This window comes from Perognathus longimembris, chromosome 13 (assembly GCF_023159225.1).
Source record: "Perognathus longimembris pacificus isolate PPM17 chromosome 13, ASM2315922v1, whole genome shotgun sequence".
Taxonomy (NCBI): domain Eukaryota; kingdom Metazoa; phylum Chordata; class Mammalia; order Rodentia; family Heteromyidae; genus Perognathus; species Perognathus longimembris.
In genome coordinates, this window is record NC_063173.1 from 58,551,262 (window position 1) to 58,566,576 (window position 15,315).

General features: G+C 57.0%; 2 protein-coding genes across 2 annotated transcripts; one reads left to right on the plus strand and one right to left on the minus strand.

The window, feature by feature from the left end:
- Positions 1-1,301: 1,301 nt before the first annotated feature.
- Ccdc85b (coiled-coil domain containing 85B) lies at positions 1,302-2,631 on the plus strand. Its single transcript, XM_048360875.1, has one exon. It carries the CDS (start codon positions 1,472-1,474, stop codon positions 2,078-2,080), a length of 609 nt encoding a protein of 202 aa, XP_048216832.1. The 5' UTR covers positions 1,302-1,471; the 3' UTR covers positions 2,081-2,631.
- Positions 2,632-3,502: 871 nt separating this feature from the next.
- Fosl1 (FOS like 1, AP-1 transcription factor subunit) lies at positions 3,503-11,709 on the minus strand. Its single transcript, XM_048360455.1, has 4 exons — positions 11,560-11,709; positions 9,206-9,403; positions 4,415-4,522; positions 3,503-4,161 (listed from the first exon to the last, which is right to left on the minus strand). Exons 1-4 carry the CDS (start codon positions 11,668-11,670, stop codon positions 3,769-3,771), a joined length of 810 nt encoding a protein of 269 aa, XP_048216412.1. The 5' UTR covers positions 11,671-11,709; the 3' UTR covers positions 3,503-3,768.
- Positions 11,710-15,315: the final 3,606 nt, after the last annotated feature.

The following is a 15,315-nucleotide window of genomic DNA, read 5'->3' on the forward strand; positions in this document are numbered from 1 at the left end:
ATTCAAAGCCAGCCCAAGAAAAGGTTGCCAGACTCCATCTCCAAATTAACCAGTGGAAAGCTAGGCTGGAAACATGGCTCAAGTGGTAGAGTATGAGCTGGAACAAACCAGATATGAATTCATGCCCTGAGTTTAATTCTGGGTATGGAAGAACCTGGCTTCCCCTATACTTGAAAATGGACATCATGCTGCTCATGGTTCCTAGTTTTGTTTTGGGATTTTTTTCCACCCTAGGGCATGAGCTCAGGGCCTGGACACTCTCCCTGGGCTTCTTGGTGCTCAAGGCTAGCACACTTGAGCCACAGTGCCACTTCTGGCTTTTTTGAGTAGTTTACTGGAGATAAGAGTCTCATGGGGACTTTTCTAAAGCCTGGGCTGGCTTTGAACCATTATCCTCAGATCTCAGCCTCCTGAGCAGCTAGGATCACAGGGCTGAGCCACCTGCGCCCATCTACTCATGGTTCCTAAGGCAGCATTCTCACTTACATAGCTTTCTCTTACCTGACAAAGCCCTAAGCATCTTTCAGGGTCCCTGAGCTATCAACTTTTGTGTTTCCAGAGAATCTACCTCTGTCCTCCTTTACCCCACCCATTCATTCCTTTCCTTTCCTTTTTCTTTTTTTCATGCTGGAAGTAAGCCAGAGCCTAGTGCCTGCTAAGCAAGCACTATACCACCATACTCCAGTCGTATGCCTTTTGCCTTTTCCTCTGACAGATTGTTACAGCCTCTTCAGGGGTCAAGATCAGAACCTTGGCCAAATTTATTTCTGCATGGGCCCTACAGAGAATAAAGGTTTACTGAACAAATGAATCCCTAGGATGTCTCCCCACCCAGTTGCCCGCAGGAAACAGGAAACGCTCCATGGAAAGCAGGGGGGGGGGGCGTGTAGTTTGGTAAAGAGTCAGTGCGTTTGGGTTTAAGATCCGGTGGAGTTGGGAGTGACGTTTATCCAAGATTCTCCAGCTCCACCGAAGGGGGAGGCCATTCGTCTGGATTACTTCGTGCGGTGGTGAGGAGTCGCGGTTAGACGCCCCAATCTTGGTGGTTCTCCCAAAAAAGGGGGCTGAGAGGTCTGAGCTCGAATTTAAGGAGATCTGGAACTTGGAGGAACGCAGGGCCTCGAAAAGGATTCAGACGGACGAAGCAGGCGGGAAGGGCGCGGGGAAATCCTGGTGCGCGTCGCCTCAGACCACAGGGGTCGGGAGTGGGCGGGCCGGGGCGCCGGGCGCTCGGGCTCCGCCCCCTTCCGGGCAGGCCTCCTGATTGGCTGTCCTCGCGTGTCGCCATCAGTGCCCGCCCCCGCGCGCGCCGCGCCGCGTGCCCACCCCGGGGTGGCTGCTGCAGCCTGCGCTGCCTCCGCCACTGCCGGCCGCCTGCGGAGCCCGAGCGGGAGCCGGCCGGCGCCCAGCCCGACGAGGGGCTCCCGGGCCGCGGGGGCGGGCGGGCGATGCTCCAGCAGCCCGGCCAGCCATGGAGGCCGAGGCGGGCGGCCTGGAGGAGCTGACGGATGAGGAGATGGCGGCGTTGGGCAAGGAAGAGCTGGTGCGGCGTCTGCGGCGGGAGGAGGCGGCGCGCCTGGCGGCGTTGGTGCAGCGCGGCCGCCTGATGCAGGAGGTGAACCGGCAACTGCAGGGTCACCTGGGCGAGATCCGCGAGCTCAAGCAGCTCAACCGGCGCCTGCAGGCCGAGAACCGCGAGCTGCGCGACCTCTGCTGCTTCCTGGACTCGGAGCGCCAGCGGGGCCGGCGCGCCGCGCGCCAGTGGCAGCTCTTCGGGACCCAAGCCTCCCGGGCCGTGCGCGAGGACCTGGGCGGCTGTTGGCAGAAGCTGGCGGAGCTGGAGAGCCGCCAGGAGGAGCTGCTGCGGGAGAACCTGGCGCTGAAGGAGCTTTGCCTGGCCCTGGGCGAGGAGTGGGGGCCCCGCGGCGGCAGTGGCGGCGCGGGGGGCTCAGGCGCTGGGCCGACACCGGAGCTCGCCCTGCCCCCCTGCGGGCCCCGCGATCTAGGCGACGGCAGCTCCAGCACCGGCAGCGTGGGCAGCCCCGACCAGCTGCCCCTGGCCTGCTCCCCCGATGACTGAGGGTGCCGCTGCTCCCACGCGACGCCCGTCCTGATTGCTCCCGGAGCGCCGCGATCGCTGTGAACCCCGAACCGGGACGCTCCTCGAGGGTGCACCTGGAGCCGCCGGCGGGGCCTGAGAAGCCCCGGCACCAAGGAGGGCCCCCCGCTCTCGCTGGCGGGGCAGCAGGGGGACTGGAGGTCGGATTGGTGGGACTTGCTGGGGAGGGTTGGGTGGGGCCTAATAAACCGGGACCGAAGCGGAGCCCGAAGTCTGGGCAGTTTGTCTGAGGCTCGCCGGGGTTAGGGAGAGGGCGGGAATGCCTGGACCGTGTGCCGCTCCCATCTGGAGGGGCTGCGACCCAAGGCGGCTCTTTCCCATCATCTCGAGTCTGGGGCGCGTTAAGGGACAGTGGTAAACCTCCGGCTTTGCCTTGGGGGCCCCCCGGGACGGGCAGGAATCCCGCCCCTCAAGTGGCTCGAGCTCCCTTCCCGGCTCCTTCCTGTCCAAGACAATGGGGGCAGGAAGCAGGTGTTGGGGGCCTAAAACCCACTGTCTGGCTGCTGTGGAAGGGGGGGCATAGCGGCCCCGCCCCACCCCCGCGCGCTCACGCAGCTCTGTGGGCCGCCATGAGAAGAAGGGTGATAATCCTCTTTGCTTGTATCCCAGAGCACTCTCTCAGCGGAGGAGAGGAGGATGTAAGCCCATTCAGTAGATAAAACAAGCCTGGTCCCAAAGTACGGAAGTTTGTCCAAGGTCGTGCGGCGTGAGTCAGGGGCTAAGCCCGGAACCCAGGCCGTTTAGCTCCAAATGGTGTCCTTTATTTAGCCTCTGGGTCCAAGCAGACACCCGGGCCAGAGCTTCAAGCCTTTTATTCCATTTTGGCAGGTTTGTATAAAAATATTCTCTTTAGGAAAATAAATAGCAGCTGTCTTGTCTGTGAAAGCTTGGATTCCCAGGCGCTAAAGGCTTCTCAGAGCTGGGAGCTGCCCACCAGCTCCTCACCGAACCCAACAGCACCTCCTCAGTGGTGCGGTTCTGGAGGAGTCAAAGATCTCCCTGGTCCAATCATGGGGTGCTGCTGGAGGTGGGGCTGGATGAATTAGTGTTCTAGGCTTGTAAAAGGGGACCTCTGTCAGGGGAGTTCTGGGTACACCACAGGAAAGAGGGTGATGGAGTGTGCTAGGAGGTAGCGCCCCAGAGAAGCTCAGGGAAATCTATCTCAGTCTTGGGCTGCTAGGGTTTCTCAGGCATAAATGGTATGCGCGCGCGCACACACACGGGGCTTGAACTCAGAGCCTGGGGGTGCTGTCCCTGTGCTTCCATCAGAGCTAGTGTTCTACCATTTGAGCCACAGCTCCACTCCCAGCTTTTTAATTGGAGTTGAAAGTCTCACTGACTTTCCTGTCTGGGCTCAACTTTTGAACTGTGATCCTCAGATCCTGTAGCTAGGATTACAGGTGTGAGCCACTGGCAGGAAATATTTTTTTCATCTCTGATTAATAGCATTATCTCTGATTAAGCGTCCCAAAGAAACAGTGGGTAGTTTTGGTTGCCCTCAGCTGGCACTACCTTGAAGATGTCTCATCTGGGGGAAGAATGGAAGCCCAGTTGGCAATGAGTATGGAATGAGTCCAGACCAGCTGGACCAATGGGGGAAAGGAAATGCCTTAGCTCGAGGAGCACCTGCAGGGCATGCGCAGGGTGTCTCACAAGGCAAGGAGGGTAGGGGAGCCCAGTGGGTCAGAGGAGGGATCCCCACTGCTGCTGCTACTCTTTCGGTGAGCTGAGGCACATGGTTCTGGTGTGCTAGGATAGGTGAACACCAGACTAGGGGTGAAAGGAGTCAGAGAGGGTGTGGTCATGAGGGTGGGGGTGTGCAGAGCCTCAGGTTCCAGCACTGGGCCTGGGGAAAGGGAGATGCACGGCACGGGGCGGCAGGGTGCCGGTGGGCTGCCCGGGCCGCTCTCCTTGTCGCCCTCGGGGATTTTGCAGATGGGGCGGTGGGCCTCCAGCACCAGCTCCAGGCGTTCCTTCTGCTTCTGCAGCTCCTCGATCTCTCGCTGCAGCCCGGATTTCTCATCCTCTAGTTTGTCGGTCTCCTGGGGAGGAGCGGAGTCAGGGAGGCTCCGGCAGGGTGTGGGTGGCGCCTTGCTCCCCCCACCCCCCAAATCTGGACTGCAATTCCCGTGAGCCCCTGGGAGCAGCCCGGGCACCACGGCTACCAAGCCTGGGGCATCCTGGACGACTGCCCGCCGGCCGGCGTGGGGCTCGCGGGAGCCGAGGTTCCCCCCCCCCCCCCCGCGCTCCGTGGGTGCCCCCCCCCCGCCGGCCGCCGGCCCTGCCAGGGCTCACCGCCTGTAGGAAGTCGGTCAGTTCCTTCCTCCGGTTTCTGCACTTGGCCGCGGCCAGCTTGTTCCGTTCCCGCCGCACTCGGCGGCGCTCCTCCTCCTCGGGGCTGATCTGGGGAGTAGGGCAAGCCGGGAAGAGTGAGGGGGACCCCAGGCTGCGCCCTCCCCCAGCTCCCCCTCTGCATGGGTCCCCTTCAGCCTGCACCCCAACTGGCTGAATCTTCTCCCCGTTGGGAACGGGAGGTGTGGCCCAAATGGTAGAGCACCAGCCTTGAGCTGAGAGAAGCTAAGAAAGACACGAGTTCAAGGACTAGCAAAGTAAGTAGATTTCCTCCTCCCGGGGAGCTTCATAGCCAATTTCTCTCTCTAAAGGACCCCAAACCCTTCACCTCCTGCCCTAGGACTCAGCTAGATGCCTCCACCTCCAGGAGGCCTTCTCCTTCCCCAGCCCCATGCGGCCTTAACCCTCCCGCAAGGCCCGGGTCAGCGCTACCGCTTTTCCCAGGGCCCTCATCTTCTGAGTCTGGAAGATTCAATTTCTTCCTGCAGGAGCCATGCAGACCAGGAGGGGCTCCTGCATGCTACCTTGAAGTTTCTTAGGTGTCTCCCATGTGCCAGTGCAGCCTTCTGCTCTAGGGCAGGCACACAGTATGGAGGTCAAAGGGCAGATACTTCTCCCCAGCCTCTGCGGTGCTGGGGACCGAACCATGGGCTATGCTCATGCTAAGGTCCTACCAGTAACCTCCAAAGACATTGTGTGTGTGTGTGTGTGTGTCTGTGTCTGTGTCTGTGTGTGCGTGTGCGCGCGCCTGCCAGTCCCTCCGTTTTTACTTTTGTTTCCCTCAAGGTTACCACTTGAGCCACAGCTCCACTTCTGGGTTTTTGGTTGTAACACAGTGGTGAGAGTCTTCATGGACTTTCCTGCCTGGGCTGGCTTCAAACTGCAATCCTCCAATCTCAGTCTCTTGAAAGTAGCTAGGATTACAGGCGTGACCCACCCATGCCTGGCTAAGACATACTTTTTTCTTGTTTTGAGACAAGCTCTCCCTATTTATGTAACCCAGGGTAGCCTCAAACTCCAGATCTTCCTGCCTTAGTCTCCAGAATGCTGGAATTAGAAGCAGGCACAACCACATGTAACTAAACATTTTTTTTTTTACATAGACTTTTCCCCCTTTGGAACTGGGGGTCAAACTCAGGGCCTGGTACATACTAGGTAAGTGCTCTATCTCTGAGCATAGACTGTTTTCTTTCTTTTTTTTGGGGGGGGGGCAGGATTTAGACTGAGACTTTCGAACTCAGTAACCAACACTTTGACCATTGGTCAGCATTCTACAAACTTAGTCATACTTCCTTTTTCTTTTTTGCCACTTGGGCTTAAACTCGGGGCCTGAGCACTGTCCCTGCACTTCTTTTGCTCAAGGCTAGCACTCTACCACTTGAGCCACAGCACCACTTTTGGCCATTTCAGTTTATGTGGAACTGAGGAATTGAACCCAGGGCTTCAAGCATGCTAGGTAAGCACTGTACCACTGAGCCCCATTCCCAGGCCCTTAGCCACACTTTCAACTCCTGATCATAGGTCCTATTATTTTTTTTGGGGGGGGGGGCAGGTCTGGGGCTTAAACCACTTGAGCCACAATACCATTTCCAGCTTTTTCTTTTTTTTTTTTTTTTTTTTGGCCAGTCCTGGGCCTTGGACTCAGGGCCTGAGCACTGTCCCTGGCTTCTTCCTGCTCAAGGCTAGCACTCTGCCACTTGAGCCACAGCGCCGCTTCTGGCCGTTTTCTGTATATGTGGTGCTGGGGAATCGAACCTAGGGCCTTGTGTATCCGAGGCAGGCACTCTTGCCACTAGGCTATATCCCCAGCCCTTCCAGCTTTTTCTGAGTAGTTTGCCAGATAGGAGTCTCACAGACTTTTCTGCCCAGGCTGGCTTTGAACCACGATCCTCAGATCTCAGCCTCCTGAGTAGTTAGGATTACAGGCGTGAACCACCAGCGCCCAGCTGGAACATAGGTGCTTACCCAACTTCCTAGGTAAAGAACTGAAGCTCAGGGAGGATGAATAACTTGTTTATGGCTCCAGGGCAGAGATTAATATCCATTACTCTATTCATGTTGGTTAGGAGGCCAGCTGAAGGAGACTTCCTCCCCTGGAGGACTTTACCCACAGTCTCAACCCAGTACTACTTAGGATCAAAGGGCTACACCCAGGACAGGGTTGGAAGAAGGAAGTACAGGAGCAGTTACCCCTGGCCTGCTTCTGTGGCTCAAATCCAAGTCCCCTTCCCTACATGGTCACAAAAGCTAGGCTTTCTATTTCTAGGAATGCTACTGCTAGCCAACCTCATGTCTCCAGGGTTCCAAACTCACTCCATCCCTTCAAAGGTACCCAATCTACCCAGCCAAGCAAGCTTGTGGAAACACATTACCTCACTGTAGCCTCAATATATAACATGCTCCACATTCTTTTTCTTTTTCCTTTTTTTTTTCTTTCTTGCTTGTTGCTGTTCCTGAGCTTTTTATGTGCAAGGCTAATGCTCTACCACTTGACCCACAGATCCACTTCCAGCTTTTGTGGCTAATTGGAGATAACAGTCTCACAGACTTGGCTGGCTTCAAACTGAGATCCTCAGATCTCAGCTTCCCGAGTAGCTAAGATTACAGTTGTGAGCAATGGCACCTGTTTGCGGTGTCATTCTTGTTTTGTTTTGGTTTTTTTTTTTTGCCAGTCCTGGGGCTTGAACTTGGGGCCTGAGCACTGTCCCTGACTTCTTTTTGCTCAAGGCTAGCACTCTACCACTTGAGCCACAGCGCCACTTCTGGCCATTTTCTGTATATGTGGTGCTGGGGAATCAAACCCAGGGCCTCATGTATACGAGGCAAGCACTCTCGCCACTAGGCCATATCCCCAGCCTGCCTGCAGTGTCATTCTTTAAAGCCTCCCCATCTCAGCCAGATGCTTGTGGCTCATGATTAAAATCCTAGCTCTATTGGAGTCTGAGATCTGAGAATCATGGTTCAAAGCCAGCCCCAGGAAGGAAAGTCTGTGAGACTCATCTCCAATTAGACTGGTCCCCACTAAAAAGCCAACAATGAAGGTGTGGCTCAGGTGGTAGAGGGGCTAGCCTTGGGAGAAAAAACTAAGGGACAGCACCCAGTACCTAAATTCAAGCCCCAAAACTGGCACTAATTTTTTTTTTTAAAAGACAGTCCATTTTAGTCACTGTAATCCCAACACTCAGAAAGCTGATGAAGAAGGATCTGAAGTTCAAAATCAGCCCAAGCTACATACGGAGATTCTCTCGAGAAAAATGCCTTCTGTTATTCATTTATTTTAGAAAGACCTTTGGTGAGGGAAGAGTTCTTAGCATTCTCTGTCTAAAACCTTAGTTGCCTGTGACGGTGTGGTTCGGAATGTGGCTTAGCAGTAGCATGCTTACCTTGCATGCATGAAGCCCTGGGTTCGATTCCTCTGCACCACATAAACAGAAAAAGCCGGAAGTGGCGCTGTGGCTGAAGAGGTAGATTGCTAGCCTTGAGCAAAAAGAAGCCAAGGACAGTGCTCAGGCCCTGAGTTCAAGCCCCAGGACTGGCAAAAAAAAAAAAAAAAGAGTTAGGTAGACCTGAGGCCAAGGTCAGTTCTGTCTCATTACTCACTATTGTGTGGTCTTGGGTAAGTAGTGACCTCTCTGTGCCTTCCTTCACTTTCTTAGCTAGAAAATGGAAGCAAAGTCAGTGCTAGTGGTACACGCCTGTAATCCTTGCTACTCAGGAGGCTGGGATCTGAGGATTGCAGTTTAAAGCCAGCCCAGGCAGGAAAGTCTGTGAGACTCTTATCAACAATCAACCACCAGAAAATGGGAAATGGGAGCTGTGGCTCAAAGTGGTAGAACAACTAGCCTTGAGCAGTAAGAGCTCAGGGACAGCGCCCAGGCCCTGAATTCAAGCCCCATGACCAACAAGAACAAAGAGGAAAAAAGAGAGAAAGAAAATGGAAGGAAAACCTTCCAGTACATTCCCCAGAGAGTTTCTGTCACAATTGTGTGTGTGCGCATGTGTGTGTGTGCGTGCGCGTACACCAGTAATGGGGCTTGGACTCAGGGACTTGGCGCTGTCCCTTAGTTTTTTCACTCAAGGCTGGCAGTCTACCACTTGAGCCCCATTTCCATTTTTGGCTTTTGGGTGTTTAACTGGATATAACAGTCTCACAGATTTTCCTGCCTGGGCTTGTTTCAAACTTTGATCTTCAGATCTCAGCCCGTCCTGAGTAGCTGGGATTACAGGTGAGAGCCACCAGCACCCTGTTCAGTTTTCGTTGGTTGGTTGGTTGGTTGGTGAGGATTAAGCAAAGTAGGCAAGCAGATCCAGAGAAGAGCTGAAGAGAACCTTTCCGTTCCCGTTCCCTTTCCGGCTACAGGTAGCATAAGCCCGCCCCTTCCAGGCATGCCAGCAGCTGGAGACCCGCTCACCTCTCCACATGCACACTTTACACCCACTCTCCGCCACCTCCATTCCTGTGCCAGCCATCGTCCACCAGGAAAGTCCTTCCTTCAGTCCTACCTACTCAACTACCCTGCTAGGTCAACGCACTTCTTCCCAGGAAACTTCCCTCGATCCACAAGTGACCTTCGTGGCCTCCCCAGAGATTCCCATCATTTTCTGCCTTGGGCGATTGTCACCGAGAGTCCTTCCTCCCCCACTTCTAGACCTGTGTTCTTTCTAGCAAGATCGTGTCCCCTGTCCCCTACCCTGTGGGGTCATCACAGACATTGGAACTTGCCCACTTCTTACCTGTTCGCAGGGTGGGTGGCGTGCCCCCGGAGGTGGTCCCAGGGCCCGGATGACTCCTGGCCGGGGCAGTGGAGGGCTGTACTGAGGGTAGGTCAGAGGTCTGGGGTAGCCGCTTGGCCCTAGAAAGTGGGGTTGCACCATCCACTGCAACTCTTGGCTGCCACTCAGAGCATTGATGCTTGGCACAAGGTGGAACTTCTGAGAGAGAGGAAATGGAGGGTCAGAGACCAGGTCTGTGTGGACTGAGGGACGTCCAGGAGACAGGACACAGTGCTGTCCACCCTTGGGATGGATGCAGATGCCACTTCCGAGAGGTCCGAAAGGGCGCAGATTGGCAATCAGAGAAATTGATTTGGAGGCAAATCACCGTTCATGACACGCGTGACTGGGTTAGTCACACAACTGCCATGCATCTCAAAGGATTGGTGGGTTGTTTCCCCATCCACACTAATTCTTAATTAAGCATGAACTACTTTATTCACACTCTTCTAACCACTTTACAAATAATGACTCATATGGTTGGCGCAAGAGTATCTTCATTTTCACACAGGAGATCAAGTTGTGCAAAGACACGAAGTGGGAAATGGGACTTGAGTCCAGATGGCTAGGCTCTCATCCACTCCCGCACCTACCCGCCCAGAGTTTGCAGGGTGACTGGAGAATCCAGGAAGAGCATGAGTGTGTAGCAGTCTGGAATGTGGAGAGTCTGTAATAGGCAAAAGCGGCTCCTCTGGATTCTGCCTCAGTTCTAATCGCAGCTTCTCCACTGGCTGTATGACTCTAAGCAAGGTGTGTCCCGATTTCCTCTGTGTGTGTAAGTGTGTGTGCGCGCTCCTGGGCCAACACTGGGACTTGAACTCCGAACCCAGTCACTGTTCCTTGGCATTTTGGTTCGAGGCTGGTCATCTACCTCTTGAACCACAGCTCCACTTCAGGCTTTTTGTTGGTTAATTGGAAAGAAGAGTTTTATGGACTTTTCAAAACAGATTGGCTTCAAACAGTGATCCTCAGATCTCGGCCTCCTGAGCAGGTGGGATTATAAGCAAAAGCCACCTATGACCCATTAGTTTCCTTGTGTTTAATATCTTCATGGGTGAGGACTATAGCATTTCATTGATGCTGAGAAATTAGAGCTCTAATAGCCTTGAAATCAAAGTTTAATTGGCAATTTATAGATTCAGTGTCTGAAAGGATTGGTGGGTTGTTAAACCCACCGGGTCAGGCGAGTCCATCAAATAGGGCAAACGAAGTGAAAAGCGCCACAGGGCTCTGGGCACCCTTGTTGGCGCGGGGCGGTTGCCCATGACTATTCTCTTCCAGCTAGAAATCTGAGAAATGACTTGGGAATGGGGGTTCGGTGTTCTAGGAAGAGAACCGGGTTCAGGCCGTGCAGCCGGGCCCTGGGTGTGGAAGACCTGACGTCCGCGAAGCGCCCCGCAAGTCCTGGCAAGTCGGGACAACGGTGTCCCCGATCTGGCGCAGCCAGTACAGCGGCCCAGTGACCCCAGTTCCGGGCTGGAGGCACCGCCGGGGGCATCTCTCCCGCTCCCGAAGAAGCCGTCCCGTCCCGGGCTGCTCGGGGCCAGGAAGGGAGGGGCGCCCGGGGTGACTCAGCCGCCGTGACTCGCCGCCGTGACTCGGCGCAACGGACGCAGCGCCCTCCCTCCCCCGGCGACACGTGCGCTCAGCCCCTCGACAGGAAATGGGCACCTGCGCTCCGGGGGCACCCCAGCCGGGCGCGGGCGCCACGGGGGGGGGCCGGGGCCCGGGGGGAGCGGGCCCGAGGACCCCCGCACGCGCCCCGCCTCCTCCGGGTCTTCGTTCCCGCCGCCCCGACCCCGGGGAGCCCGGCGGGGCCCGGCCCCGGCCCGCGCCGCGCGCTGCGCACGGGGGGGGGGGGGGCAGCGAAGGCCGGACCAGCGGACGGACACACGGACAGGCGCGGGCGGGTGGCGGGGATCCCGCGTCCGTCCCCGCTGGTTCCTTGCGGCGTCCGCCCGTCTGACCCCGGGACTTGGGGCCCCGAGGTGGAATGGAGAGCGCCTGTCGGGCCCGGGCGGGGGGGGACATGGACAGAAGGCGGAGACGGTAAGCGGTGGTGGCAGAGGGACCGCGGGACCGAGGGACAGACCGACAGACAGTCCGCCCGGAGCAGGGCACGGGCGAGACCGCGGGGGGTGGCAGCCCGCCCGCCCGCCCGCCCTCCGCGCGCGTCCCCGGGCGTCGGGGCGAAAGCGGCCCCTGGACGGCGCGGGAGGAGCCCGCCCGTCGGGCCCGGCCTGACCCCCAGCGTCCCCGGAGACGCCGTCCCGCCCGCCCGCCCCCCCCCCCCCCCGGGCTCGGGCCGCTCTCACCTGCTGCTCGGCCGCCGCCTGCGCCTGCGCCGCGGCCGGGGGCTGCGCGGGGCCGCCGTAGGCGCCGCCGGCCCCGGAGCTCGGTCCCGGCTCCCCGAAGTCTCGGTACATGCCCGGGGCTGGCCGCTCCGCGGGGTCCGCGTCGGCGGCCGGGGCTCTGACTCACGCCCGCCTCGCAGGCTTTTCTTTTTATGAATGAAAATCCTCGGGCTGAGCCACTGGGCGCGCGCGGGGCGGGGACGGCAGGGGCGCCTCGCAGCCCCACCTCGGCGGACGCGCCGGGCCGCTCCGCACCTCCGCCCCGCGCCGGCCGGCCGCCTGCGCCGCCGGGGCCGCCTGTGCTCGGGGCGGCCGGGGGGCCCCCACTTGGCGTCCCCCAGCCGCCGCCGCCGGCCCGCCCCCTCTGACGTCGCTGCCCATACATGGTGCCATTTCCTCGCCGCGCCCAGGTGCCGCGGAGGATTCCCCGGCGCACCTGCGCGCCCGGGCCCCGCCTCCCCCGCCCCGCGCGCCCCGCGCGCCCGCCCTCCGCCCGCCCGCCGGCTTCCCCACGGGAGGGAGGAGGAAGTGAGCCCCGAGCCCCGCGCGCGCGCCTCGGGGGGGGGGGGCGGGGAGAGGGGGCGCGGAACGGGCACCGTGAAAGCTGGACCTGGTGAAGCGGATTGCAAAGCGAGCCGGGGGGCTCTGGACTCGGGTCTCCATGGCTGCTGAGCAGGTGTTCTACCCCCCCGGAGCCCCGGAAGCCGGCATCCCACGCCCTCCCCCACCCCACCCCAGACTTTAGCCCCCCAAGCTCTCAGGGAGTTAGCCATCGCGCCCAGCTTGCTCCCTGCCGTAGCCTGGCTGGCTTTGAGCTGGGATTGCAGGTGTGCGCAAACACCTGGGGCCGCCCTGGCGTTAAGGCTTCGGCCACGCTAAAAAGTGAATGGTCGCACGCACGTCGTGGCTCACACCCGCAACCCCAGCTGCTCAGGAGGCTGAGGTCTGAGGGTCGCAGTTTGAAGTCAGGCTGGGCAGAAAAGTCCATGAGACTCTAATCTCCAGCTTATCATCGAGAAGCCAGAAGTGGAGCTGAGGCTCCAGTGGTAGAGCACTAGCCTTGAGCAAAAAAGGTCAGGGACAGAGCCCAGGGCCTGAGTTCAAGCCCCAGGATAGACAGACACACACGCACAAACAAAAAGTGAACACATGACAAACCAGGCTTGCGAAAATGCCGATGTATTTTAAATGCTTGCAATAAATAAGGTGACGATGCTTTGAACTACAGACAAATATAATGCAATAGAAACATGTTACTCATAGGGCTGGGGTCATGGCTTTGGGGTAGAGCATCCGTCTAGCAAGTGGGAGGCCTTAAGTTTAAAACCCATTATTGGAGGAAAGAAAAGGCTTGCATTGTGTTACTCTGGATTGGGTTACTCAGGAGCTATGAAAAGTTTGAATTCAGCACCTCTACAGTTAGGGAGAGCAGAGGGGGTATAGCAGAGAGACACGGGCATCCTAAGGTCTTAATAACCGTGTGTGTGTGTGTGTGTGTGTGTGTGTGTACTAGGACTTGAACTCGGGGCCTTTCATTCTTGCTTGGTTTTCTTTTACTCAAGGCTGGTATTCTACCATTTGAGCCACACCCTCAGTTCCAGTTCTGGCTTTTTGCTGGGTAGAAGAGTTAATCGGATAGAAGAGTTTCTTGGATTTTTCTCCCTGGGCTGGCTCTGAGCTTCAATTCATAGATCTCAGCCTCCTGAGTAGCTAGGATTACAAGCATGAGTCACCAGCACCTCGCATTCAGCGTCTTGATTATTGGTGCTCTTTCTGATCTGTGTGTCACCAGCCTTGTTGGAGAATTAGGTGAAAAGAGAGAGAGTGTGTGTGTGTGTGTGAATATAAGACCTGACTGACTGGGCTGAGTAGGTAGGTAGTATCTTTACCCCCTTTTTACAGACGGGAAAACTAAGGCTGAGGGCATTGAAATGAGTTATCCACAGTCACTAAGCGACTAGCTAAAGCAAGTGGCCAAGTCAGGGGTCTGTCGCTCCAAGTTCAGGCTCGGCGAAGGTTCTTTTCAGAGTGAGACACCTTTCCAGACATGTCCAGGTAGAGAGATGTCTCCCAGCAGCCCTTCTCTGCATCCTCCCCTTTGATGGATGTGTTCATTGAGGCTGAGAGAGGAAGGAGCTCCCAGGGGCCCGCCATTCCTCCTGCTTTTTCTGCCAGGATCTCTGGTGGATCAGTGCCAGTTCTGCCCTCTGGGACTCTCGTCTCGGAGACCATTTACTGTCTGTGTGACCCTGTACAGGTCACCTTCCTCGTGTCCCAGCCCAAATGGCCCTTCCCTGCTGACCTCATGGGGCTGCTGTAGGGCAAAAATGAGATCACACATGTGAAAGTGCTGCACACGCAGGTGACCCTGGCCGCGTGCCCTTCCCTTGGCCTGGTTTTCCTCAGTGCTGCTCTTGCTCTAGAAAGAAAAGAATCCAGAGCACGAGTTGGAACAGAACATACAGCAATGAGAGAGACACAAAGAGAGGGGACAGGATGGTGTGTGTGTGTGTGTGTGTGTGTGTGTGTGTGTGTGTGTGTGTGTGTGTTGCTACTGGGACTTGAACTCAAGGGCCTGAGCATTGTTCCTTAGCTTTTTATGCTCAAGGCTGGTGGTCTACCCCCTAAGCTACAGTTCCACTTCTGAATTTCTGATGGTTACTTGGAGATAAGAGTTTCGGGGGCTTTCCTGTGTGGGATGGTTTTGAACCTGGATCCTCAGATCTCACCCCCCTGAGTAGCTAGGATTATAGACCTGAGCTACTGGCCCCCAGCTGACTCCGAGCTTCTGTTTCTTTGTCAAATGGAGACATACAGGGTACATCTCAGGGTCACTGGAAGATAGCAATAAAATAGGGTCCCCTGCTTAGACTTGCACACAGGAAGAACGGGAGGAAGCAGAAGTGTGGCTCAAGTGGCGGAGCACCGGTCTTGAGCACAAGAGCCAAGCCGAGACTACAAGGCACTGAGTTCAAGCCCCAGTACAAGGACCCACCAAAAAATAATCATCTGACAACCAATAATGACAGATAGATTCACAAATGAACAGGAAACCCCTGGGGGACTCCAGGCACCTGTGCACACCCGTGCACGCTCACACACGCACGCTCACACACGCACGAGGATCCACGCTGCGATCCATGACGCAGGCAGCCAGGTGGTGGCCCGCAGAAGGCTTGACCGGGACCCGCCTCGACTGCATTCCTGCCCCCTCCCCAAGCAGTGTGTGTGTGTGTGTGTGTGTGTGTGTGTGTGTGTGTGTGTGTGTGTGTACGTGACTTTGAAAGCCCCTTCCTGCCTCAACCATCATGAAGCCACAAGAGGCCCTTTCAGCAGGGGTACATTCCAAACGCCTCACTCATTAGCTCCTGCCTTGTGGCTGCTCAGACGTTCCTGGTGTCTGACCTCACGAGCTCCTGCCCAGGGAGCCAGGGGAGAATGGGGGGGGGTGTAATATCGTCTCAATAACGGCTTGGAGTCTGGGGGGGCGGGTGTCTCAGGGACCCTGCTCCTGATCCCTAGCAGCCCTGTGAGCCCAGCTCAGTGGCTTCCTCCATCTTCCTAGCTAAGTGACTAGAGGAGGCCAAGGATGGGAGTGCTGAGCGTGAAGCGGGTGTGTGTGTGTGTGTGTGTGTGCGCGTGCACAGGGGCCACCACAGCCTTGGAGGTGATGTTTATGCTTTGGGGTTTCCATTCTCTTTCTTAATTTGAAGTTTT

Coding starts and splice junctions, on each gene's coding strand:
- Fosl1 (XM_048360455.1), bottom strand. CDS start 11,670: ATGTACCGAGACTTCGGGGAGCCGGGACCGAGCTCCGGGGCCGGCGGC. Junction 9,404..11,559: donor AGGCGGCGGCCGAGCAGCAG/GTGAGAGCGGCC, acceptor CCTCTCTCTCAG/AAGTTCCACCTTGTGCCAAG. Junction 4,162..4,414: donor TGACCGACTTCCTACAGGCG/GTGAGCCCTGGC, acceptor GCTCCTCCCCAG/GAGACCGACAAACTAGAGGA.
- Ccdc85b (XM_048360875.1), top strand. CDS start 1,472: ATGGAGGCCGAGGCGGGCGGCCTGGAGGAGCTGACGGATGAGGAGATG.